Genomic DNA, 24850 nt, shown 5'->3' on the forward strand with positions numbered 1-24850 from the left:
TGTGTTTGGTATTGCAGCCCTATTCACTTTAAGAGAGCTGAGCTGTAATACCGATCACAACCCACTGACAGGTGTCGCGCTGTCACTGGAAGAAATCAACCATGTTTTTAAAATCCTGTTTTTTTTCCCCATATCATAATTTGTATTAAAAATTAAAATTAGAAATTGTGGAATTTTCACATCAGTCACTTGGGCTTTTTTAGACTCATCTACTTCCTATTGTTTCAAGAGACATCACATGTACATTAGGCACAGTAAACAGACGCCAACCCTACATTTTGTATTGAAGCATCTAATGAGCGTGTGCAGAGGCCATTGTAAAGGGAGGAGGAGGAGGTGAGCTGTGACATCGCTCACTGTGATTGGTGAATCCTGTGTGATCAGCTGTGTGTAGATGTGCCACCTGTCATTGTCATCCTGCCTCTGACGATAATGAGACCGCTGAAAACTCTTCCTAAAAGGTGTTTTTTTTTTTTATAAAAAAAAAAAAAATTACCAACAATTTATAAAAATTAAATGCAAGTGCAGATATTTTGGTCAATGCTGTTGCTTACAAGCACCTCCTGTAGTCCACTTATATTTGGTGTATAGATATTTGTCTCATACAGGGTGCTGTTGAGCACTCACCTTCTGCTCACTTGTGCCCATTTAGTTTGGCTGGCATCCAGCTTGGACAGGGTGATGGTCAGGCCCTTTGCAGGAATCCCCTGCGCTGTATTTAGGACATGTGTGCTCAGCAGGCTGTCACTGCCCCCCGACATGTCCTAAAATATATGAATATTTCTCATTATTTCCTATTTATTAGTACATTTACGTGAGAATTCAGTGCATAAAAATTGTGCATTTTGCTATGACTTTTTCAGCTTTGCAGTTTACACATTTATTTCACCCATCCGTCGTTCACCGACCAAGTACAGACCAAGATGTCCGCACCGACTGTGGGTCTCCTTATATGAGACCCATGATCAGTCCATGCATTGCTGTCTCTAATCACCGGACCATGAAACACGAATGTGTGAGAACCGGCGCTCGCTGTATTTCAACCGATATTCACAGAGGAAAAAAAGTAAAAAAAAAAGTGCAGGATTTTTAATGCCGTTTTGCCTGCATGGAAGGAATTGTGCTCAATATCTAATATCCAGCTGCCCAGAAATATATTGCATAAATAGCTATTCCCTAAACCATTAAATTATTGTTATCTAAAAGCGAGTTCTGCTTATATTGTTAATATATACACTTATAAACACCCCTCCGTGTAGGGGAATCCTTTCCTGCATTTAGCCCGTTCTGCAATTACTCCTATTTGTTAGTAGAGTAAATGAGTTTATATTAGGGAATCCCCGTTTATGCAATTGTTGGTTGTCCCGTCCCCTTCGTACTCTTAGTTTCTTGCAGGCCTGCAGCAGACGTGAACTATTCTTACACCCAAAGCAACATAAGTCTATTAGGAAGTTGCAACTTCAGCAGCTCCTGTGCAGAGCGTGCGTTCCCTGCGCTGCAGAGCGTGCGTTCCCTGCGCTGCCTGTCCTCCTTATATACCTACTTGTGTCGTAGAAGTTCAGCAGAAGCACTTCCTGCTGCCGGATGCCACCGACCTGCTGAAATGATAGGAGGGGTGTGATCCCGTCATGCCCACAGAAGTGTCAGCACATGCGGCAGATCCTTACCTGATTGCCCTGGAGGTGCTGCTGAATGAGCTGCAATCGCTTCCTGCTCATAGTAAAGGAACCAGTGTTTCTGAGCCTGGACCTTTGTACTGAAAAGCTCCTGTGCCCCAGGGGGGTCCTGGTTAACATTAACCAACATGCATGCCCTTGTTTTCATGACAGATCACTGACCCCAAAGGTAATGAGTATCCTAGTATCCAATTCCAACAGCGCCGCCCCTGATCACATGTTGTGTGTGATGTTACAGCTCAAGTCATTGAAGCATAGATGCAATACAACACACAACCATTAGTCAGGTGTGGCACTGTTTCTGAAAAAAAAAGTAGCCATATTTTTCAATATTTGTGCTAAACCAGTTTTGTAGTTATACCAGGGCCAGAAAAATCTTAGACTGATGGGTGGCAGTGCTTATATTTCAGCACAAGTTGTGTTTTACGACCTGTGAGAACAGAGGAGTTGTGTTGCATCTCTTCATTGATGCTTGGAAAATAATGTAATGATGCCATGACCTGGATCCACAGAAGGTGATTATCTATGAAACATGCCATAGTTTTGGATTATTCCATCTTTGCATAGAAAGGCCTAATGGACCCCATGCAAAATTGGGATGTCAAATAATGGTGGAATAAAAATAACGTCTTAGATCGCAACGACCTTGTAGGATGTATTTTCGGCCATTGATGCAGACAGCGCTTAAAAGGGGTTCTCCAATTTTGGAAAACTTCTACTCTTCAGATGCAGTTTGTTTGAATTAATAATAAAAAGTGCTTTACTCACCCTCCTTAGGTCCAGCCCTGAGTCTCTGCCTCTGCTCCGAGTTTCTGTTATTGTTGGCTTTGCCTGAGTGTCTACAAGCCGCTCAGAGGTGATTGCCTGAAGCGCTGTCAACGCGACATCAGCACTGCAGACAATACCAGGCATTGGGAGCAGCAACAAGGACCTGGGGAGGGTGAGTAAAGTCTCGTTTGAAGAAAACGTGTAAATCCAGCAAAGGGTCCAATAAAAAATTCTTCTTTATTTAAAGTCCACAAATATTAATAACCGCAGATGGGTTTCTGACTGATGTTCTTATTCATTGCATAAAGCACAGTTTGTTACAAAACAACTGCTCCTAGAAACCAGAAACCCCCTTCATCATTGTCCAAAAAAATCCAATGTGTTCAATCTGTATTTGGACCAATAAGAAACATTTGTCGGTCGTTAGTTTCACCGAAACAGATGACAATCGTTTGTTATGGTTGAAAATAATTCAACTTTTATTTAATGTGTATGGGCGTCGTTAGTCACAAAGTTGTCCATGAAGCCTCAATATATTTCCTATCGCCCTCTAGGACAAATTTCAGACTTCAGGGGAATTTTGGACGAAATAATACTCCGAACATTAGCCGGATGTAATTAACGTATAAACCTCCAGATCATTTTGCTACAGATCGTGAATATTTTTATATCCTGTATTATGTGGATGCAATTAAAGTAACAAGCCGTGGAGTCAATGTCAGGTGTAACCCGTATGACTTACCTGATTTCCTCCAGCCGGAAGCACAGAGATGGCAACTTTACAAGTAGTAGTTAATCCGTGCCCTTCCTGATCTGCAGCGCTGACTGTTAGAACGTAGTTTTTGTTTTTCTGGAAAAAAAAAATGTAGATCATTCATCATGACTGAGAACATCGGTACAAAAATACCACCCATACCATTGATGCCACGACTGAGCCCATAGAGAGGATGACCTCTGGGGTCCATGCCCACCTTCTAGTCCACCTCTCCATGCAGATCAAATATTGTGTGACTTGTCTGCACCTTGCTGTATCCTGACTATTTTAGTTGCACAAAACTTGCATTGTTATTCCCCTTCTCAGAATAATAACACCAGCTCACAGCTGTCTGCTTTCCCTTAGCTGGTTATTAAAAATAAGGGGGACCCCACGCCATTTTTTAACTTATTATTTAATAGGTTAAATAAGGCTAAACATCCTTTAGTGCCATATGAAAGACACTAAAGGGAGCTACTTTATTATATGTAGGGGGCTTGTGACATTAAATAGCTACAGGACATCTATACTATTTAATCGATCCATATCTGTATATACGATTGCTTTATTAGTTTGTAAACTAGCTTTAAATGACAGAATTACAGTATGTAATGTACAGTATGTCATATGGATGCTTTGCAAGAAAAATCGAGGAATTTGATCCAGGAGACGCTCCCATGGAATAATGAGTTCTTTAGTGGGTAATGGGACTTCTAGTATTTTACATGGTCCGGATATTGGAATGACCACAAGAGATTAAAAAATCTGGATTTATTAAAAATATGCGATCATGAGAGGATCGCTGCTATACATTAAAATTGGTCAAACTATTCACACACCGCGTTTCTGCTCCTAGAGCCTTCATCAGGTGCATGTGAAACCTTATAGCTGACAAAATATTTATACTCAGCTTTATTATTTATGGGGGGTGAAAGCCACAGGAAACAACTAAATCTGCTCTTTTTTTCTTTTTTTTTTTGACAGGCCAGGTCGCAATCGCACCCTCTGTGACTGCGATCATTAAGCCTCTGTATTTTGGGCTAAAAATAAATTTTGCAATAGGATTTCATTAAAAATGTTTGCATCATTTGGCATTCTGTTTCCTGGCACTTTTCTGGCTACAAAAATGAGTTAACTGGGAATCTGTCAGTGAGCTTGTTCTGATGGAGAGTTTGGGACTTTTTTTTTATCTTTCTTCTTCTGAGCTCCTCTGTGCTGATTTCTGAGTACAGGAGACACTGAAGTTCAGCTTAACTTTGTCTTGTCAAGTTTATGATAAAATCAATGCACAAAATACATTTAGGAAGATAAAGCACAAACCTCGTAGCTTAATCCGAGCTTGTCCACGCTGATCAGCCCGGTTTCAGGATCAATACGAAACATATTATTGTTGGGCACGTCGGGTGTCTGAGCAGTTATTGAATATCGTATTATCCCATTCGAGGACTCAGTATCATCATCAGCATCAGTCGCCAATACCTTCACCACAGGAGTACCTTTACCAGAGACACAATCAGAGTCCGTCCAGCATGCACCTTCTGGTCTACAGGGGTTTTCTATATAACACTGCACAATCATTATGTAATGAAAAACTTTTAAACTTTTTTATTTATACTTTTTGAATCAGTTTTTTACCCTGCTTGCTGTTGTCACGCAAGGTGTGGGAAAGACTTAGTGCAACACAAAGGGAAGGGGGAAAAGAAGCCCAGACTCTAGGGAAAGGGGGAGTGGAGACCTCCTAGGCTGATCTAATATCACCCTGTCTCCACTAACGCCCCTATATTGGTTCTTCACCAATTGCCGCACACGAACCTCGCCCTGTCTTTCCCTGGAGTTTGGCCCTGGCTAGGGAAGGGAGGGGGTAAGTGCTAGTCGATCCCCACTGACAACCAAAGACAACAAGGGGGAACAAACAAGGGAAGATAGCTTAGCTTTTAGTCGACTTCAGAGAGGTGAACAGTACACCTGTCCTCATAGAAGTAATGCATTGCTCCGTGCCTTCACAAGGGGTAATGTGAATATCGTTGGCACCTCCCTCTAGCAGACAGCAGCTATTTATACACCAAGGTCAGGGTGTTAATTAGCAGGAGGAAGGTAGCCGCTGGGTCCTAGAGAGACAGCCTCTAAGAAGGTGTCTGTAATGCCAAACCAAGAGATCTCCTGCAACCAACTGCAGGGCGACTGTCTGTCACTTCTGACACACCCGTGACAGCTGTCAGTAAATGAATAGTATTTTTTTACATTGATATGATTACAAGCTCTCACAGCTGACAGTTTGTTACAGCATTATTCAATCTATGAGCTAAATAGATATGTAAGGATGCATCATGTGTATTGAGCAGCCTCATGGATGAGACGTACCGTTTATAAGCAATTCCTAAAAGTGGACCTGGGTGAGAAACAACCAAAGTCTGCTACAAAGGTGAGTAAGAAAGTTTCATGCCACAGCTCATGTCATGTCATGTCAAGACTGAGTACAACAAGGTAGTTATACTGCATCAGCAAGGTGTCTCCCAGGCAAAGATTACAAAGCAGAGAAACCCAAAAGGAGGTACTCACTGAAAGGGACAGAGACAATAATGTCAAATATACATAATAATCACTTTATTTGGAATATAAATGACATAAAAACAAGGACATATTAAAAATAGTATATAAAAAAACAGCTCGGGAGGGGGAGGGGTATGTCCAAAAAATATTATAATAAATCAAGCCTTTCCGATTAAAATATATCACCTGAATAAGATAAATGCATCGATAATTAGTTATGCACATTCCCATCACAAATTTCATACAGTTATAATACTTGTACAGTGACAACATATTCAATGATTGCTAATGTGCATATCACTAGTTAGCTGCAACATACAGTAGTATATAATTGGTCATACAAATATACATGACTGATGCAAAGACTGCCAAAAAACATAACATAAAGTGCAATTAATTTACAAGGCTAAGGACTCATTTTAGCAAGTCAGAAAATAATAATGGAAGATGCAACAATAAATAGCATTAACAATGTAATGAGGACATACTACAACCACCTCACCCCACTTCAACGCCGTTTCGCTATCGCTTCATCAGGGAGTGTGGTGGAGAGGGGAAAACATCATATATATACAACCCCTTTGTTTCAATTGACATCTCTCGTGTTGGAGCCATGATTCATGCCAGTCCACTTGGTGCAACAGCTCTCCAAGGTGTGATCACTCCTTTTTAGATGTAGACTAAATGAGCAGCTCTAATTTGATGCATGTGTTAGTTTTGGAAATGAACATTTACAGGGTGATTCCATAATTTTTTCCTCAGAATTGAGTGATTCCATATTTTTTTTCCCTCTGCTTGGTCTGAAAAAAAATATCCTTACTGAGTACCACATTTTTAATCTTGATTTCTTTTAGTGTTTCTTAACCACTTCGCACCAGAGCCTGTTTTTGCCTTCGTGACCGGGCCAATTTTTTCAATTCTGACCACTGCCAGTTTATGAAGTAATTACCCTGGAACGCTTCAACGTATTCCCCTGATTCAGACATTGTTTTTTCGTGACATATTGTACTTCATGATAGTGGTAAAATTTCTTCGATATCACTTGCGTTTATTTGTGAAAAAATCGGAAATTTGGCGAAAATTTTGAAAATTTTGCAATTTTCAAACTTTGAATTTTCATGCCCTTAAATCAGAGAGAGATGTCACACAAAATAGTTAATAAATAACATTTCCCACATGTCTACTTTACATCAGCACAATTTTGGAACCCAAATTTTTTTTGTTAGGGAGCTATAAGGGTTAAAAGTTGACCAGCGATTTCTCATTTTTCCAACAAAATTTACAAAACCATTTTTTTAGGGACCACATCACATTTGAAGTCACTTTGAGGGGTCTTTATGACAGAAAATACCCAAAAGTGACACCATTCTAAAAACTGCACCCCTCAAGGTGCTCAAAACCACATTCAAGAACTTTATTAACCCTTCAGGTGATTCACAGGAATTTTTGGAATGTGGAAGAAAAAAATTAACATTTAACTTTTTTCACAAAAATGTTACTTTAGACCCAATTTTTTTATTTTCACAGGGGTAACATGAAAAAATGGACCCCAAATTTTTTTGTGCAATTTCTCTTGAGCGTGCTGATACCCCATATGTGAGGGAAAACCACTGTTTGGGCGCACGGCAGGGTTCGGAAGGGAAGGAGCGCCATTAGACTTTTTGAATGTAAAATTTGTCTGAATAATTAGCGGACGCCATGTTGCGTTTGGAGAGCTCCTGATGTGCCTAAACAGTGGAAACCCCCCACAAGTGCCACCATTTTGGAAACTAGACCCCTTAGGGAACTTATCTAGATGTGTGGTGAGCACCTTGCACCCCCAGCTGCTTCACAGAAGTTTATAATATTGAGCCGTAAAAATAAAATTTTCACATTTTTCCCTCAAAAAATGTTTTTCATTCCCTAATTTTGTATTATCATAAGGGTAACAGGATAAATTGCACCATGAAATTTGTTGTGCAATTTCTCCTGAACACGCCGATACCCCATATGTGGAGGCAAATTACTGTTTGGGCACATGTCAGGGTTTGAAAGGGAAGGAGCGCCATTTGACTTTTTGAATGTAAAATTTGTTTGAATAATTAGCGGACGCCATGTCACATTTGGGGAGCCCCTAATGTGCCTAAACAGCGGAAACCCCCCCACAAGTGCCACCATTTTGGAAACTAGACCCCTTAGGGAACTTATCTAGATGTGTGGTGAGCACCTTGCACCCCCAGCTGCTTCACAGAAGTTTATAATATTGAGCCGTAAAAATAAAATTTTCACATTTTTCCCTCAAAAAATGTTTTTCATTCCCTAATTTTGTATTATCATAAGGGTAACAGGAAAAATTGCACCATGAAATTTGTTGTGCAATTTCTCCTGAACACGCCGATACCCCATATGTGGAGGCAAATTACTGTTTGGGCGCATGGCAGGGTTTGAAAGGGAAGGAGCGCCATTTGACTTTTTGAATGTAAAATTTGTTTGAATAATTAGCGGACGCCGTGTCACATTTGGGGAGCCCCTAATGTGCCTAAACAGTGGAAACCCCCCACAAGTGCCACCATTTTGGAAACTAGACCCCTTAGGGAACTTATCTAGATGTGTGGTGTGCACCTTGCACCCCCAGCTACTTCACAGAAGTTTATAATATTGAGCCGTAAAAATAAAATTTTCACATTTTTCCCTCAAAAAATGTTTTTCATTCCCTAATTTTGTATTATCATAAGGGTAACATGAAAAATTGCACCATGAAATTTGTTGTGCAATTTCTCCTGAACACGCCGATACCCCATATGTGGGTGAAAATCACTGCTTTGGTGTACGGCAGGGTTCGGAAGAGAAAGAAGCGCTATGTTGGCTGGGATAGGCACAGACGCCATGTCACATTTGAAGAGTCGCTGACATGCCAAAACAGCAGAAACCCCCACAAGTGACCCCATTTTGTAAACTACACCTCTCAAGGAATTCATCTAGGGAAGTAGTGAGCATTTTTTAATTTTTAAATTTATACCATTGGGCAGTGAAAAAAGCATAATTATATTTTTACCACAAAAAAATGTTTTACCCTCAGATTTTACATTTTCACACAGAGCAATGGGTAAAAATGGTGCCGAAATGTGTCACACAATTTCTTCTAAAAGTGTCAATACCCCATATGTGGCTGTATCGTACCACTTAGCCATACGGTGAGATTTGAGGGGGAAGGAGCGCTATTTGACAATTGGAGAACAAATTATTGTAGAATAGGCATTTGGATTTGGGAGCACAAAATTTTCTGAATTTCTTTTGGGGGGCAAGGACCATTTTGCTTTTCCAGAGCCTTTCTGCTACCAGTAACTTGGAAGTCCCTTATATTTTTAACAGATGATGGACCTGAGTGGGGACTAGCTTTTTTTGAGGACTGAGTTGAAGCTTTTATTGGGAACATTTTACGTAACATTTATCCGGCGCTCTAGGCTGAGCACTTACATCGGGGTTTCCATCTAATTTTCCAAGTGATGTAATTCAGATGAAACCCCTGCAGGATCCATTCACTGTAATGAGGCAGCAGAGTTACTCTGGACTCCGTCTGGCCTCTGTTTAGCGGTGTCCTTTTTTTCAGAAGTGCACAAAACTGTGGCCAACCGCACTTTTATGCACGCCTAAAACAAATGACACCGTGGGATCCCAGGCTAGACGGCGTCCACAGTGGCCTATATCTGCCTCATTACAGGGAATCTACCGTCATGGGTTCTGGCTGAATCACGTATTTCAGAGATTTACACGGAAACTCTGGTGTAAGTGCTCAGCGCAGAACACAGGATAAATGTGAGCAGAGCCTTACTGGGATCTTTGGGGACATAATAAACAAATCAGTAGCAGGTGAAGAATATTTGTTTTATTTATTTTTTATGCCGTTCCTAGTGTGATATAACTGATTAGATTACTTTATTCTTCGGGTCGGTGCGATTACAGAGATACCAGATTTATATCGGGTTTTTATGACTGACAGCTGTCACACACTAAAATACGCTTTTTTTTGCAAAATCTAGTTTTTGCATCACCATATTTTGAGAGCTATAATTTTTCCATATTTCGGCCGATAGAGTCATGTGATGGCTTGTTTTTTGCGGGACGAGTTGAAATTTTTATTGGAACCATTTTTGGGCACGTGACATTTTTTGATCGCTTTCTATTCCGTTTTTTGGGAGGTAAAGTTAACAAAAACAAACACTTCAGGAATTGTTTTTTGAGGTTTTTTTTATGCCGTTCTGCGTGTGGTAAAAGTGATCAGGCAGCGTTATTCTTCGGGTCAGTACGTTTACAGCGATACTACACTTACTGTATTTTTTTCATGTTTTGGCGCTTTTACACAATAAAACAATTTTATAGAAAAAAAAAAATTTTTTTTGCATTGCTTTATTCTGAGCGCTATAACTTTTTTATTTTTTGGCTGATGGAGCTGTATGGCGGCTTTTTTTTGCAGAACAAGATGACGTTTTCAGTGGTACCATTTTTATTTCTATTCTGCTTTTTGATTGCATTTTTTTCCACTTTTTGTTTGGCGATATGATGAAAAAGCATATTTTTTTTCTTCGTTTTTTATTTATTTTTATTACGGTGTGCACAGAAGGAGTTAATTAGTGTGACAGTTTTATAGCTCGGGTTGTTTCGGACGCGGCGATACCAAATATGTGTACTTTTTTTGGTTTTGTAATAATTTACGGATTTATTGGTTTAATATTTTATTTATTTATTTTTATTTATTTTGTGATTTTTTTTTTTAATAGTTTAAAAACTTTTTTTTTACTTTTTTTTACATTTTTACTTAGTCCCTGTATGGGACATTAATTTTTATTTTTCTGATCACTGATCTCATGTAATGTAATACACATATATTACATTATATGAGATCTTCACTGACTGTTTCAGTCAGTTTCCTGTCTGGCATCAGCTACATACAGGCTGAAGTCAGACAGGAAGGACACCATATATGGCAGAGCTGGAGGCGGTCATGTGACCTCCAGCTGCCATAGCAACCCCAGGTCCTGGAAGGAAACGGAGGTCTTCGGAGGTAAGTATGACGACCCCCTCTGTTCCTGCTGTCTCCTATATGCCGTGATCACTATAGATCACAGCATATAGAAGACAGCAAAGGGTTAACATCACTGGGACCTGATCTAATCAGGTCCCGATGATGTACCCTGTCAGAGCTAACGCTCTGCATCGGAATCGCAGCGCTTCCAGGACCCTGGGGGTCCTGAGCACTGCGAGACCACCCACCGTTTTTAAACGTCGGCACTGCACAGAGCCCGGCAAGCGCCGACGTTTATCTACAGTGGGCGGTCGGGAACCGGTTAAAGCCCTAAAGTTGCCATTTGAAATGACTTTAGTTTTGTGCCATGTCTGTGATCTGCTTTTTTTTCATCGACATTAAACAACTGAATGAACATCCTCCGAGCCCGGGGATTCCATAATTTTTGCCAGGGGTTGTAGAATGGCAGCTGCCTATAATTACCAAAGAGGAAGCGCCATAGGACCGGGCGCCGCGATTCATGCATGTGCATGGCAATCACATCCGGAGCGGAGGACCAAGCACACGTACGTCACTGAAGGGCTTGATGCCATTCATGACATGCCGCCAAGCCAGTCCACTGCAGATGCGAGCCAGGTGCATGCGCGCTGCTTTCCCCGCAGCCATCTTAATGAAGGATAGAATGGCAAGATGTTTGATTATTTTATCCTGGCAAAGAGTGCCATGTGCAAGAAACAAAGTGCTAGTGCATATAGGAGTGTGTGATGTGTTCAAATTGACTGTGAAAATATATGAATGTAAGATATCAATGTTAAATAAAGAATTAAAAGGATACAGCGATGAATTGATATGTGAGGAGAATAAAATGTGCAAAATTGATAACAAGTGATATTGCTAACCTCGTGTTTTGAGAGACGCCTTAACGTTGCTACCAGGTACACATGAATTGGCCAATTTATGCGCTAAGATTTCTCATTTATTTCTATTTTCTACAGCAGTAATGCTATTCATATTTCATGTTCGCATACTTAGCGTTACAGAGTGCTACTTTGTTTGTTATTTGTATATGGAGGTAGCGGCTCCTAGTAAGCACCTGTTCACACCTATTTCTTGTTCTGGACGTGCCGACAGTTTTTTCTGTTGCTAACCATAAGTAACCATGACTATGTGTAATGCACACGCCCGGGCTGAGCGGCGTGTGCGTGTGATTCCACTGGACTGTGCTGGAGAGTGAATGCCTGGAGGGGCGTAACTAGGTATTCACCCGATCCGACCAGGGTCGCACGACGGCATACGACGCCAGTGCACCAAGGAGGAACCGAGCAGAGGGACCAGGTGCTACTCCAGGACAGACCCCGGACACGGCTGTTGACCCACACAGGGGAATACAGGAACAGACAGGTTAGGCTGGCACACAGACTGGTGGGTATAGGCAGGCATGACTGGTATGCAGGCAGGCGGGTATGCAGGCAGGGGGGTACAGGTAAGCACGGCTAGAGTACAGACAGGGAGGCACTAGCAGGTAGGAACACAGGCGGGATAGGACCCAGTACACACTGGGACTCAGGAACAGAACCACAGATGTGGCGGACAAACACAGCAGAGTAAGGCCGCCCAGAGTGGTGAGCGAGAGCAGGGCAAGACGAGACCGCCTAGAGCGGTGAGCGAGAGTAGAGCAGGACGAGGCCGCCTGGAGCGGTGAGCGAGAGTAGAGCAGGACGCGGCCTCCTGGAGCGGTGAGCGAGAGTAGAGCAGGACGAGGCCGCCTGGAGCGGTGAGCGAGAGTAAAGCAGGACGAGACCGCCTGGAGCGGTGAGCAAGAGTAGAGCAGGACGAGGCTGCCTGAAGCGGTGAGCAAGAGTAGTCAGAGCAGAGCAAGACTGCCGGAGCGGTGAGCAAAGGGTCAGAGCAGAGCGAGACTGCCGGAGCAGTGAGCAAAGGGTCAGAGCGGAGCGAGACTGCCGGAGCAGTGAGCAAAGGGTCAGAGCGGAGCGAGACTGCCGGAGCAGTGAGCAAAGGGTCAGAGCGGAGCGAGACTGCCGGAGCAGTGAGCAAAGGGTCAGAGCGGAGCGAGACTGCCGGAGCAGTGAGCAAAGGGTCAGAGCGGAGCAAGACTGCCGGAGCAGTGAGCAAAGGGTCAGAGCGGAGCAAGACTGCCGGAGCAGTGAGCAAAGGGTCAGAGCGGAGCAAGACTGCCGGAGCAGTGAGCAAAGGGTCAGAGCGGAGCAAGACTGCCGGAGCAGTGAGCAAAGGGTCAGAGTGGAGCGAGACTGCCAGAGCAGTGAGCAAATGGTCAGAGCGGAGCGAGACTGCCGGAGCAGTGAGCAAAGGGTCAGAGCGGAGCGAGACTGCCGGAGCAGTGAGCAAATGGTCAGAGCGGAGCAAGACTGCCGGAGCAGTGAGCAAAGGGTCAGAGTGGAGCAAGACTGCCGGAGCAGTGAGCAAAGGGTCAGAGCAGAGCAAGACTGCCGGAGCAGTGAGCAAAGGGTCAGAGCAAGCCAGAACCGCCGGAGCGGTGAGCAAAGGGTCAGAGCAGGCTAGAACCGCCAGAGCGGTGAGCAAGGCAGAGCAGGCTAGAACCGCCGGAGCGGTGAGCAAGGCAGAGCAGACTAGAACCGCCGGAGCGGTGAGCAAGGCAGAGCAGGGGGGACAGGGCTCTGTACACACGGAACAGGCAGGAAGGGAAAGGCAGAACCAGATACCCACAGGGTACTTACAGTGAAGTAGCGAGTGGACCACAAACTCACAAACGGAAGTACAGTGACAACGAGCAGGAGTAAGGTACGAGTTCAGACTCTGCAGAAAAAGGAAAGGTACAGACACAGGAAACAGGCTAGAAGAGTATACAGACAAGAACAGACACAGTAGCAAGATACAGGAGCGGGTCTAGGTATGCAGCCCCTAGAAGGCGGGAGGAACAGGCTAGGAGCGTGTTCAGACAGGACAGACAAGATACACGAGCGGGTCTAGGTATGTGGCCCCTAGAAGGCGGAACGAACAGGCAAGGAGCGTGTTCAGACAGGCCTGGAAATACAGCCTCCAGGAAGGGCAGGCAAGCAAACAGAAGGGGACCTGGCACATTCAGAGTGAGAGAGCACACTGAATGAAACACAATGCTCAGGCATGGGTTAATTGGAGCAGCTGGTTTAAATACCAGGTGACAGACAGCAATAGGCTGAGGACGCACAAGGGGTGTGCCCGCAGCAGGTACAAGAAACAGGAAGTGATCGGGCACCGCCCTTAATCAGCAGAAACAGAATCAAACAGACAGCATGGAGGGAAGCCAGAGAGACATTCTGGATTGGAGATCAAGTGCGCGCTCTTGCACAGTGGGAGATGGACCACTATGCAAGGACACCGCCAGGTATGTTACAGTACCCCACCCCTTACGCCCCCTCTTCTTCAGGCCTGCCAGAATGTTCCGCAGGGAATTCGAGGGCCAATCCTTCACTTCAAGGAGATCACTTCCATTGTCCACCAGAAAAACTGGTCTCCTCTGGGTAGCTAGGATGCTACCTCCTATCCAGCCATCCTCAGCAACAGACGAAACGGGTGGAGTACCAGGAACAGCACACAAGGAAGTCTCTCTCCACTTTTTATCAGGTAGCACCCCAGAGGGTTCAGGAGACAACTGGAAGCCCTCCGTCGGGTTGGAGGGGTGCAGAGACTCGGGGGTAACCTCTGCTTCGGGGTACATCTTGTCAAGCTCACAGGATGAAATGGGCGAGGTATCAGGTACAAGGAGTAGAAAAGTCACTGTCTCTTTGTTATCAGGTGGTACCCCGGAGGATTCAGGAAACAACTGGGGGTCCTCCGCCGGGTCGGAAGAGTGCAAACACTCGGGGGTAACCTCTGCTTCGGAGTACACTAGGTCGGACTCACTGGAAGAAGCGGGCGAGGTATCAGGTACCGAGTATAGGAGAGTCTCTGTCCATTCGCTATCAGGTAGCACCCCAAAGGGTTCAGGAGACAACTGGAGGTCCTCCGCCTGGTCGGAGGGGTGTAGAGACTCGGGGATAACCTCTGCTTCGGAGTACACTAGGTCGGACTCACTGGAAGAAGCGGGCGAGGTATCAGGTACCGAGTATAGGAGAGTCTCTGTCCATTCGCTATCAGGTAGCACCCCGAAGGGTTCAGGAGACAACTGGAGGTCCTCCGCCTGGTCGGAGGGGTGTAGAGACTCGGGGTTAACTACCGCTTTGAGGTACCCATTGTCAGGCTCACAGGACGGAGCGGACGAAGTATCGGGTACCGGGTGTAGGGAAGTCTCTCTCCATTTGTCATCAGGTGGTATCCCGGAGGATTCTAGGTGGGCAGAAGTCTCTTCGGGCAAGAGAACTGGTGCGCTACCCACGCATATTACCCGTAGGGGCTGCTCCGGGATACAGGGAAATGAAGCTTCAGCAGGGACTTCAAGGTTGGGATCAGGAGGTCTTTGGGAGAACAGACCCAGGCGTGACGGCTTGCCTCTACGCCTAGAACGTCTGGACTGCCTCTTGAGGTTGGGAGAAGTATTCCGAAGAGCGTAGTCATCCTGTGTGGATTCTGGATGGGCAGTAGTCTCTTCGGGCAGGAGGACTAGTGCGCTACCCACACACATTACCCATCGGGGCTGCTCCGGGATATTGGGAAGTGAAGCTTCAGCAGGAGCCTCCGGGTTAGGATCATCGAAGACCATTAGAAAGGCCACCAGGAAGGCCATTATGTCCAGGACGATAGGATCCTGTGCGTCCCATAGGGGGGTGATCCATTTCAAGGCATCACCCGCTAGGTAAGACATCATGAATCCCACCTTAGCCCGATCGGTGGGAAAACAAAGAGGGTAGAACTTGAAGTGTAGCATGCATTGCTCCACAAATGCACTACTCTGTCTTGGATCCCCATAGTACCGTGGCGGATCCGCAGGAACGAGTGCAGAAAGATCCATCTGGACGGGTGCGTAATTCGCCTGGAACTCAGCTAAAGAAAAAAATATATATATATTTTTTTTTATTTATTTTTAATGCACGTATTCGCTGGAAAACGTCTCAGAGAGCGAAGGCCGTGGGGCTCAATGGGAACCATGGCCTGAGCATGCTGTAATGCACACGCCCGGGCTGAGCGGCGTGTGCGTGTGATTCCACTGGACCGTGCCGGAGAGTGAATGCCTGGAGGGGCGTAACTAGGTATTCACCCGATCCGACCAGGGTCGCACGACGGCATACGACGCCAGTGCACCAAGGAGGAACCGAGCAGAGGGACCAGGTGCTACTCCAGGACAGACCCCGGACACGGCTGTTGACCCACACAGGGGAATACAGGAACAGATAGGTTAGGCTGGCACACAGACTGGTGGGTATAGGCAGGCACGACTGGTATGCAGGCAGGCGGGTATGCAGGCAGGGGGGTACAGGCAAGCACGGCTAGAGTACAGACAGGGAGGCACTAGCAGGTAGACACACAGGCGGGATAGGACCCAGTACACACTGGGACTCAGGAACAGAACCACAGATGTGGCGGACAAACACAGCAGAGTAAGGCCGCCCAGAGTGGTGAGCGAGAGCAGGGCAAGACGAGACCGCCTAGAGCGGTGAGCGAGAGTAGAGCAGGACGAGGCCGCCTGGAGCGGTGAGCGAGAGTAGAGCAGGACGAGGCCGCCTGGAGCGGTGAGCGAGAGTAGAGCAGGACGAGGCCGCCTGGAGCGGTGAGCGAAAGTAGAGCAGGACGAGGCCGCCTGGAGCGGTGAACGAGAGTAGAGCAGGACGAGACCGCCTGGAGCGGTGAGCAAGAGTAGAGCAGGACGAGGCTGCCTGGAGCAGTGAGCAAGAGTAGTCAGAGCAGAGCGAGACTGCCGGAGCAGTGAGCAAAGGGTCAGAGCAGGCCAGAACCGCCGGAGCAGTGAGCAAAGGGTCAGAGCAGGCTAGAACCGCCGGAGCGGTGAGCAAGGCAGAGCAGGCTAGAACCGCCGGAGCGGTGAGCAAGGCAGAGCAGGCTAGAACCGCCGGAGCGGTGAGCAAGGCAGAGCAGGGGGGACAGGGCACTGTACACACGGAACAGGCAGGAAGGGAAAGGCAGAACCAGATACCCACAGGGTACTTACAGTGAAGTAGCGAGTGGACCACAAACTCACAAACGGAAGTACAGTGACAACGAGCAGGAGTAAGGTACGAGTTCAGACTCTGCAGAAAAAGGAAAGGTACAGACACAGGAAACAGGCTAGAAGAGTATACAGACAAGAACAGACACAGTAGCAAGATACAGGAGCGGGTCTAGGTATGCAGCCCCTAGAAGGCGGGAGGAACAGGCTAGGAGCGTGTTCAGACAGGACAGACAAGATACACGAGCGGATCTAGGTATGTGGCCCCTAGAAGGCAGAACGAACAGGCAAGGAGCGTGTTCAGACAGGCCTGGAAATACAGCCTCCAGGAAGGGCAGGCAAGCAAACACAGAAGGGGACCTGGCACATTCAGAGTGAAAGAGCACACTGAATGAAACACAATGCTCAGGCATGGGTTAATTGGAGCAGCTGGTTTAAATACCAGGTGACAGACAGCAATAGGCTGAGGACGCACAAGGGGTGTGCCCGCAGCAGGTACAAGAAACAGGAAGTGATCGGGCGCCGCCCTTAAGCAGCAGAAACAGAATCAAACAGACAGCATGGAGGGAAACCAGAGAGACATTCTGGATTGGAGATCAAGTGCGCGCTCTTGCACAGTGGGAGATGGACCACTATGCAAGGACGCCATCAGGTATGTTACACTATGATTCAAATGCGTGAAAATGTGTATATAAATATAAGTGATAGTAAAAAGTATATAATTCTACATATATTAGAAATATATCAATTTAAAATGTGACAGCAAATAAATAAGCAAAAAAAGGAAAATACAGTTAGGTCCATATATATTTGGACAAAGACAACATTTTTCTAATTTTGGTTCTAGACATTACCACAATGAATTTTAAACAAAACAATTCAGATGCAGTTGAAGTTCAGACTTTCCGCTTTCATTTGAGGGTATCCACATTAAAATTGGATGAAGGGTTTAGGAGTTTCAGCTCCTTAACATGTGCCACCCTGTTTTTAAAGGGACCAAACGTAATTGGACAGATTAAATAATTGTAAATAAAATGTTCATTTCTAGTGCTTGGTTGAAAACCCTTTGTTGGCAATGACTGCCTGAAGTCTTGAACTCATGGACATCACTTGCTGTGTTTCCTCCTTTTTGATGCTCTGCCTGGCCTTCACTGCGGTGGTTTTCAGCTGCTCTTTGTTTGTTGGCCTTTCTGTCTGAAGTTTAGTCTTTAACAAGTGAAATGCATGCTCAATTGGGTTGAGATCAGGTGACTGACTTGGCCATTCAAGAATATTCCACTTCTTTGCTTTAATAAACTCCTGGGTTGCTTTGGCTTTATATTTTGGGTCATTGTCCATCTGTAGTATGAAACGACGACCAATCAGTTTGGCTGGATCTGAGCACACAGTCTGGCTCTGAATACATCAGAATTCATTCGGCTGCTTCTGTCCTGTGTCACATCATCAATAAACACTAGTGACCTAGTGCCACTGGCAGCCATGCATGCCCAAGCCATCACACTGCCTCCGCCGTGTTTTACAGATGATGTGGTATGCTTTGGATCATGAGCTGTACCACGCCTTCGCCATACTTTTCTCTTTCCATCATTCTGGTAGAGGTTTATCTTGGTTTCATCTGTCCAAAGAATGTTCTTCCAGAATTGTGCTGGCTTTTTTAGATGTTTTTTAGCAAAGTCCAGTCTAGCCTTTTTCTTCTTGATGCTTATGAGTGGCTTGCACCGTGCAGTGAACCCTCTGTATTTACCTTGATGCAGTCTTCTCTTTATGGTAGATTTGGATATTGATACGCCTACCTCCTGGAGAGTGTTGTTCACTTGGTTGGCTGTTGTGAAGGAGTTTCTCTTCATCATGGAGATTATTCTGCGATCATCCACCACTGTTGTCTTCCGTGGGCTCCCAGGTCTTTTTGCATTGATGAGTTCACCAGTGCTTTCTTTCTTTCTCAGGATGTACCAAACTGTAGATTTTGCCACTCCTAATATTGTAGCAATTTCTCAGATGGGTTTTCTGTTTTTTGCAGCTTAAGGATGGCTTGTTTCACCTGCATGGAGAGCTCCTTTGACCGCATGTTTACTTCACAGCAAAACCTTCCAAATGCAAGCACCACACCTCAAATCAACTCCAGGCCTTTTATCTGCTTAATTGAGAATGACATAGCGAAGGGATTGCCCACACCTGTCCACGAATTGGCATTGGAGTCAATTGTCCAATTACGTTTGGTCCCTTTAAAAATAGGGTGGCACATGTTACGGAGCTGAAACTCCTAAACCCTTCATCCAATTTTAATGTGGATACCCTCAAATGAAAGCTGGAAGTCTGACCTTCAACTGCATCTGAATTGTTTTGTTTAAAATTCATTGTGGTAATGTCTAGAACCAAAATTAGAAACATATTGTCTCTGTCCAAATATATATGGACCTAACTGTAAATTAATAAAAAAATGAATATGAAAAATGAATAAATAAAAAATGAATAAAAAAGTAAAAAATATAATACACCTGCATAAAAAATATATGCATATAAAAAATAAAAAGTATTTGAACACCAAACCCTCCAAAAAAAGGGGGCTTAAGAGGAGACAATATACCCTGAAATAGAAAATAGTTAATTGTACGATATTCAACCGAAAGGAAAGAAAGAGAAATTCTTTTTTTTTAAATATGGGCAGAGCATATGATGAAAGGATAATATATAGGATATGAAAGCAGCAGAGAAAGTATCGCAGGATGAACCTGATGCCATTGGAAAACTAAAACCATTGGCGAGATACTTTAGGGAATTTCATCCACATCAAGGACATTTACTCCACTCCAGGGGGATTGATGGCTTATATTCGGCCAATAGAAAAGGGAACTTGTCTAAAAAATTAGCCCAGTTAGAATGTAAGTGGATCATGTTGCTGAAATGTATGAAACCCAAAGGTTTGAATCAACAGCAGGGCTTTGTAAGTTTCTCATAAGATTTTGTACTTCCTTTTTATTTCACATCTATTGACGCCCTTGATTTATATATTAAGGATTGTCTTGATCATTGGTATACTATTATCCTTTCATCATATGCTCTGCCCATATTTTTAAAAAATTAATTTCTCTTTCTTTCCTTTCTCTTCTGGGTTTAACATCGTATAATTAACTGTTTTTCTATTTCAGGGCATATTGTCTCCTCTTACGCCCCCTTTTTTGGAGGGTTTGGTGTGCAAATACTTTTTATTTTTTTATTACATTTTTATGCATATTTATTATATTTTTTATTTATTATTTATATCATCATTTTTTATTTCATTTTTATATTTCATATTCATTTTCTTTATTAATTTATTTTCTTGCTTATTCATTTTCTGACACATTTTTCATTTATATATTTATAATATGCTTTATACATGTAGAGTTATTTATTTTTCACTATCACTTATATTTATATACAAATTTTCACTCATTTGAATCGTAATCATGATTACTTATGGTTAGCAATATCACTTATCAGTTTTGCACATTTTATTCTCATTACATATCAATTCATCACTTTATCCTATTAATTATTTGGTTAACATTTATATCTTACATTCATATGTTTTAACAGTTCATTTGCACATAGCACGGATGCCTATATGCACTAGCACTTTCATTCTAGTTCACTCCTTTATGCACTTGCATTCTTCCCTTAAGATGGCTGCGGGGAACACAGCGAGCATGCGCAGTGGACTGACTCGGTGGCACGTCATGAATGGCATCATGCCCTTCAGTGACGTGTGCCTTGCCCTCCACTCCAGATGCGATTGCCATGCACTTGCGTGAATAGTTGCTCCTGGTACTATGGCTTTTCCTCTTTAGTAATTATGGGCAGCTGCCGCTCTACTATATATACACGGCTCAAAAAAATAAAGGGAACACTCAAATCACACATCCTAGATCTGAATGAATGAAATATTCTCATTGAATACTTTGTTCTGTACAAAGTTGAATATGCTGACAACAAAATCACATAAAAATCATCAATGGAAATCAAATTTATTAACCAATGGAGGCCTGGATTTGGAGTCACCCCCAAAATTAAAGTGGAAAAAAACACTACAGGCTGATCCAACTTTGATGTAATGTCCTTAAAACAAGTCAGAATGAGGCTCAATATTGTGTGTGGCCTCCACGTGCCTGTATGACCTCCCTACAATGTCTGGGCATGCTCCTGATGAGGTTGCGGATGGTCTCCTGTGGGATCTCCTCCCAGACCTGGACTTAAGCATCCGCCAACTCCTGGACAGTCTGTGGTGCAACGTGACGTTGGTGGATGGAGCGAGACATGATGTCCCAGATGTGCTCAATCGGATTCAGGTCTGGGGAACGGGCGGGCCAGTCCATAGCTTCAATGCCTTCATCTTGCAGGAACTGCTGACACACTCCAGCCACATGAGGTCTGGCATTGTCCTGCATTAGGAGGAACCCAGGGCCAACCGCATCAGCATATGGTCTCACAAGGGGTCTGAGGATCTCATCTCGGTACCTAATGGCAGTCAGGCTACCTCTGGCGAGCACATGGAGGGCTGTGCGGCCCTCCAAAGAAATGCCACCCCGCACCATTACTGACCCACTGCCAAACCGGTCATGCTGAAGGATGTTGCAGGCAGCAGATCGCTCTCCACGGCGTCTCCAGACTCTTGTCATGTCTGTCACAAGTGCTCAGTGTGAACCTGCTTTCATCTGTGAAGAGCACAGGGCGCCAGTGGCGACTTTGCCAATCCTGGTGTCTGTGGCAAATGCCAAGCGTCCTGCACGGTGTTGGGCTGTGAGCACAACCCCCATCTGTGGATGTTGGGCCCTCATACCACCCTCATGGAGTCGGTTTCTAACCGTTTGTGCAGACACATGCACATTTGTGGCCTGCTGGAGGTCATTTTGCAGGGCTCTGGCAGTGCTCCTCCTGTTCCTCCTTGCACAAAGGCAGAGGTAGCGGTCATGCTGCTGGGTTGTTGCCCTCCTACGGCCCCCTCCACGTCTCCTGCTGTACTGGCCTGTCTCCTGGTAGCGCCTCCAGCCTCTGGACACTACGCTGACAGACACAGCAAACCTTCTTGCCACAGCTCGCATTGATGTGCCATCCTGGATGAGCTGCACTACCTGAGCAACTTCTGTGGGTTGTAGAGTCCGTCTCATGCTACCACGAGTGTGAAAGCACAACCAACATTCAGAAGTGACCAAAACATCAGCCAGAAAGCATTGGTACTGAGATGTGGTCTGTGGTCCCCACCTGCAGAACCACTCCTTTATTGAGGATGTCTTGATAATTGCCAATAATTTCCATCTATTGTCTATTCTATTTGCACAACAGCATGTGAAATTGATTGTCAATCAGTGTTGCTTCCTAAGTGGACAGTTTGATTTCACAGAAGTTTGATTTACTTGGAGTTATATTCTGTTGTTTAAGTGTTCCCTTTATTTTTTTTGAGCAGTGTACGATGTTTTCCCCCCTCCACCACACTCCCGGATGAAGAAATAACGAAACGGCGTTGGAGTTATGTGAGGTGGTTGTGGTATGTCCTCATTACATTGTTAATGCTATTTATTTGTGCATCTTCAATTATTATTTTCTGACTTGCTAAAATGAGCCCTTAGCATTGTACATTTATTGCACAATTGCACTTTGTGTTATCTTTGATGGCATAGTCATGTATATTTGTATAATCAGTTATATACTACTTTGTGTAGCGCTGGCGTCCCTGCCCTCTGCTAGGCAGGGACGCTGTTCCCCTCACCCCTCTGCTCCGAGCCCGGCGTCCTCCTCCCGCTCTGCTGGCAGCGCGCGCTCCTTCCCGGCCACTGTGCTTAGGGCGCGCACGCGCGCGCGCGCTCCCTCCCTCTTAAAGGGGCCGCGCGCGCCGTCCTAAGGAGTCCCCGGCCATATATAAGACACCTCCTCCAAAATGGAGGTGCCCGAGCAATGTTGTTGCACTGTTCACTACTCTGCTTCAGCCCTCAGGTCCCGTTGCCAGTTACCTGCCAGATTCCTGCCAGTTTGCTGTCTGATTCCTGCCTGATATTCCGCTTACCTGCCTACTAGCCTGAGGTCCGACGGTCTGCCTACCGACTCCTGTCAGTCTGTCTAAGGACCAGCTTGCCCGCTCACCTGGGAGCGCTCTTCTGCTACCTGCCTGCTAGCCTGAGGTCCGACGGTCTGCCCTCCAACTCCTGTCAGTCTGTCTATGGACCAGCTTGCCCGCTCACCTGGGAGCGCACATCTGCTACCTGCCTGCTAGCCTACCTGGAGGCTCCGTCGTCACGTGCTGTGACCACCTGCCATTCCAGAGACTCCTGCCCGCTCACCTGGGAGCGCACACCTGCTACCTGCCTGCTAGCCTACCTGGAGGCTCCGCCGTCACGTGCTGTGACCACCTGCCATTCCAGAGACTCCTGCCCGCTCACCTGGGAGCGCACACCTGTTACCTGCCTGCTAGCCTACCTGGAGGCTCCGCCGTCACGTGCTGTGACCACCTGCCATTCCAGAGACTCTCGCTTGCTCACCTGGGAGCACACATCTACCATCTGCCTGCTAGCCTACCTGGAGGCTCTGCCATCACAGGTCGTACCTACCCTTTACCCAGAGACTGCCCCGGTCACTTGCCGTGACCTCCTGCCCGTTCATCCAGAGACTGCCCCGGTCACTTGCCGTGACCTCCTGCCCGTTCATCCAGAGACTGCCCCGGTCACTTGCCGTGACCTCCAGCCCGTTCACTCAGAAACTGTCCCGGTCACCTGCTGTGACTGCCTGCCCGTCTTCCCTGGTCGCCACCCGCTCCCTTACAAGGACTGCCCCCTTGTATAGTAGCTCAGAGGTTCCGCCTCCCAGACCCGTTACACTTTGCAGTTAACTACTGATATGCACATTAGCAATCATTGAATATGTTGTCACTGTACAAGTATTATAACTATATGAAATTCGTGATGTGAATGTGCATAACTAATTCCAGATGCATTTATCTTATTCTGGCAATATATTTAATTGTAAAGGCTTGATACAATATAATATTTTTTGGGGTATACCCTTCTTCCTCTTGACCTGTTTTTTTATGTACAATTTTTAACATGTCCTTGTTTTTGTGTTGTTTTTATGTCATTTATTTTCCAAAGAAGTACAAAGAAGAACGAGGAGTCCAAGAAGTGATGATCCGGCCTCACAGAGCCCTGATCTCCCATCATCCAGTCTGTCTGGGATCACATGAAGAGACATAAGGATTTTCACAAGTGACATCCACACAAGATCTGTGGTCAGTTCTCCAAGATGTTTGGAACAACCTCCTGCCGAGTTCCTTCAAAAACTCCGTGCAAGTGACAAGTATCGAGGAGAAGTAATGACAACACCAAATATTGATTTTTCTTCTGCTGATTCACTTTGCATTTTGTTAATTAATAAAAATAAACTATTAACACTTCTATTTTTGAACGCATTTTTACTTTGCAGCTTTTTTTTGCCTAAAACATTTGCATAATAAGACGCGTCTCAAGAATAGATACAAAATGATGATAAATAGTGATTTTCAAAAGTCTATCCAACGATACCCATCTATAAAAATTGAAATAACCCTTTAAAAGACGTGTGATTTAATAGTATATCTAGTGCAAAACATGACACTTACTGGGTAAAGCATCCTCCTTTACTCCTGCATCATAATATGTCTGTGTGAATACCGGCTTGTTGTCATTCTGGTCTGCAACATGAATGTTGAATTCCTCTGGACCTTCCAAAGTTTGTCCTGACTCTGATATAGTAAATATTTTAACCTGTAATCATAAATGTTTATATGTATTAATATTGTGTCGCCATTTAAAATAACAAAAAAGGTGTTGGCATTGAAACCAGTATAAAATATATAGTGGAGGCGTGGGGTGGGATGGAATTTTAGCCCCCCCTGGAAGCCCCTCATCCCTTCATTTTATGCCCCCCTGCACAGTCCCTCATTTTATGCCGTCCACTGAGCAGACCCTCATCCCCTTGTTTTATGCCCACCCCTCACAGCCGTTCATCCCCTCATTTTA

General features: G+C 45.0%; 1 protein-coding gene across 1 annotated transcript in view; it reads right to left on the reverse strand.

Moving 5' to 3' along the window:
- LOC141174347 (cadherin-1-like) overlaps window positions 1-24850 on the reverse strand; it is a 33840-nt gene that overhangs the window by 1222 nt on the left and 7768 nt on the right. The window contains exons 7-10 of the mRNA XM_073659224.1: window positions 24451-24595; window positions 4519-4694; window positions 3187-3294; window positions 628-764 (exon numbers count right to left, since the gene is read on the reverse strand). Of these exons, the coding sequence (XP_073515325.1) occupies window positions 628-764; window positions 3187-3294; window positions 4519-4694; window positions 24451-24595 (566 nt within the window). The remainder of the gene's footprint in view (window positions 1-627; window positions 765-3186; window positions 3295-4518; window positions 4695-24450; window positions 24596-24850) is intronic.

The sequence above is a fragment of the Phyllobates terribilis genome, unplaced genomic scaffold (genome assembly GCF_046119375.1).
Source record: "Phyllobates terribilis strain yellow unplaced genomic scaffold, ASM4611937v1 Scaffold_13__5_contigs__length_258822181, whole genome shotgun sequence".
NCBI lineage: Eukaryota > Metazoa > Chordata > Amphibia > Anura > Dendrobatidae > Phyllobates > Phyllobates terribilis.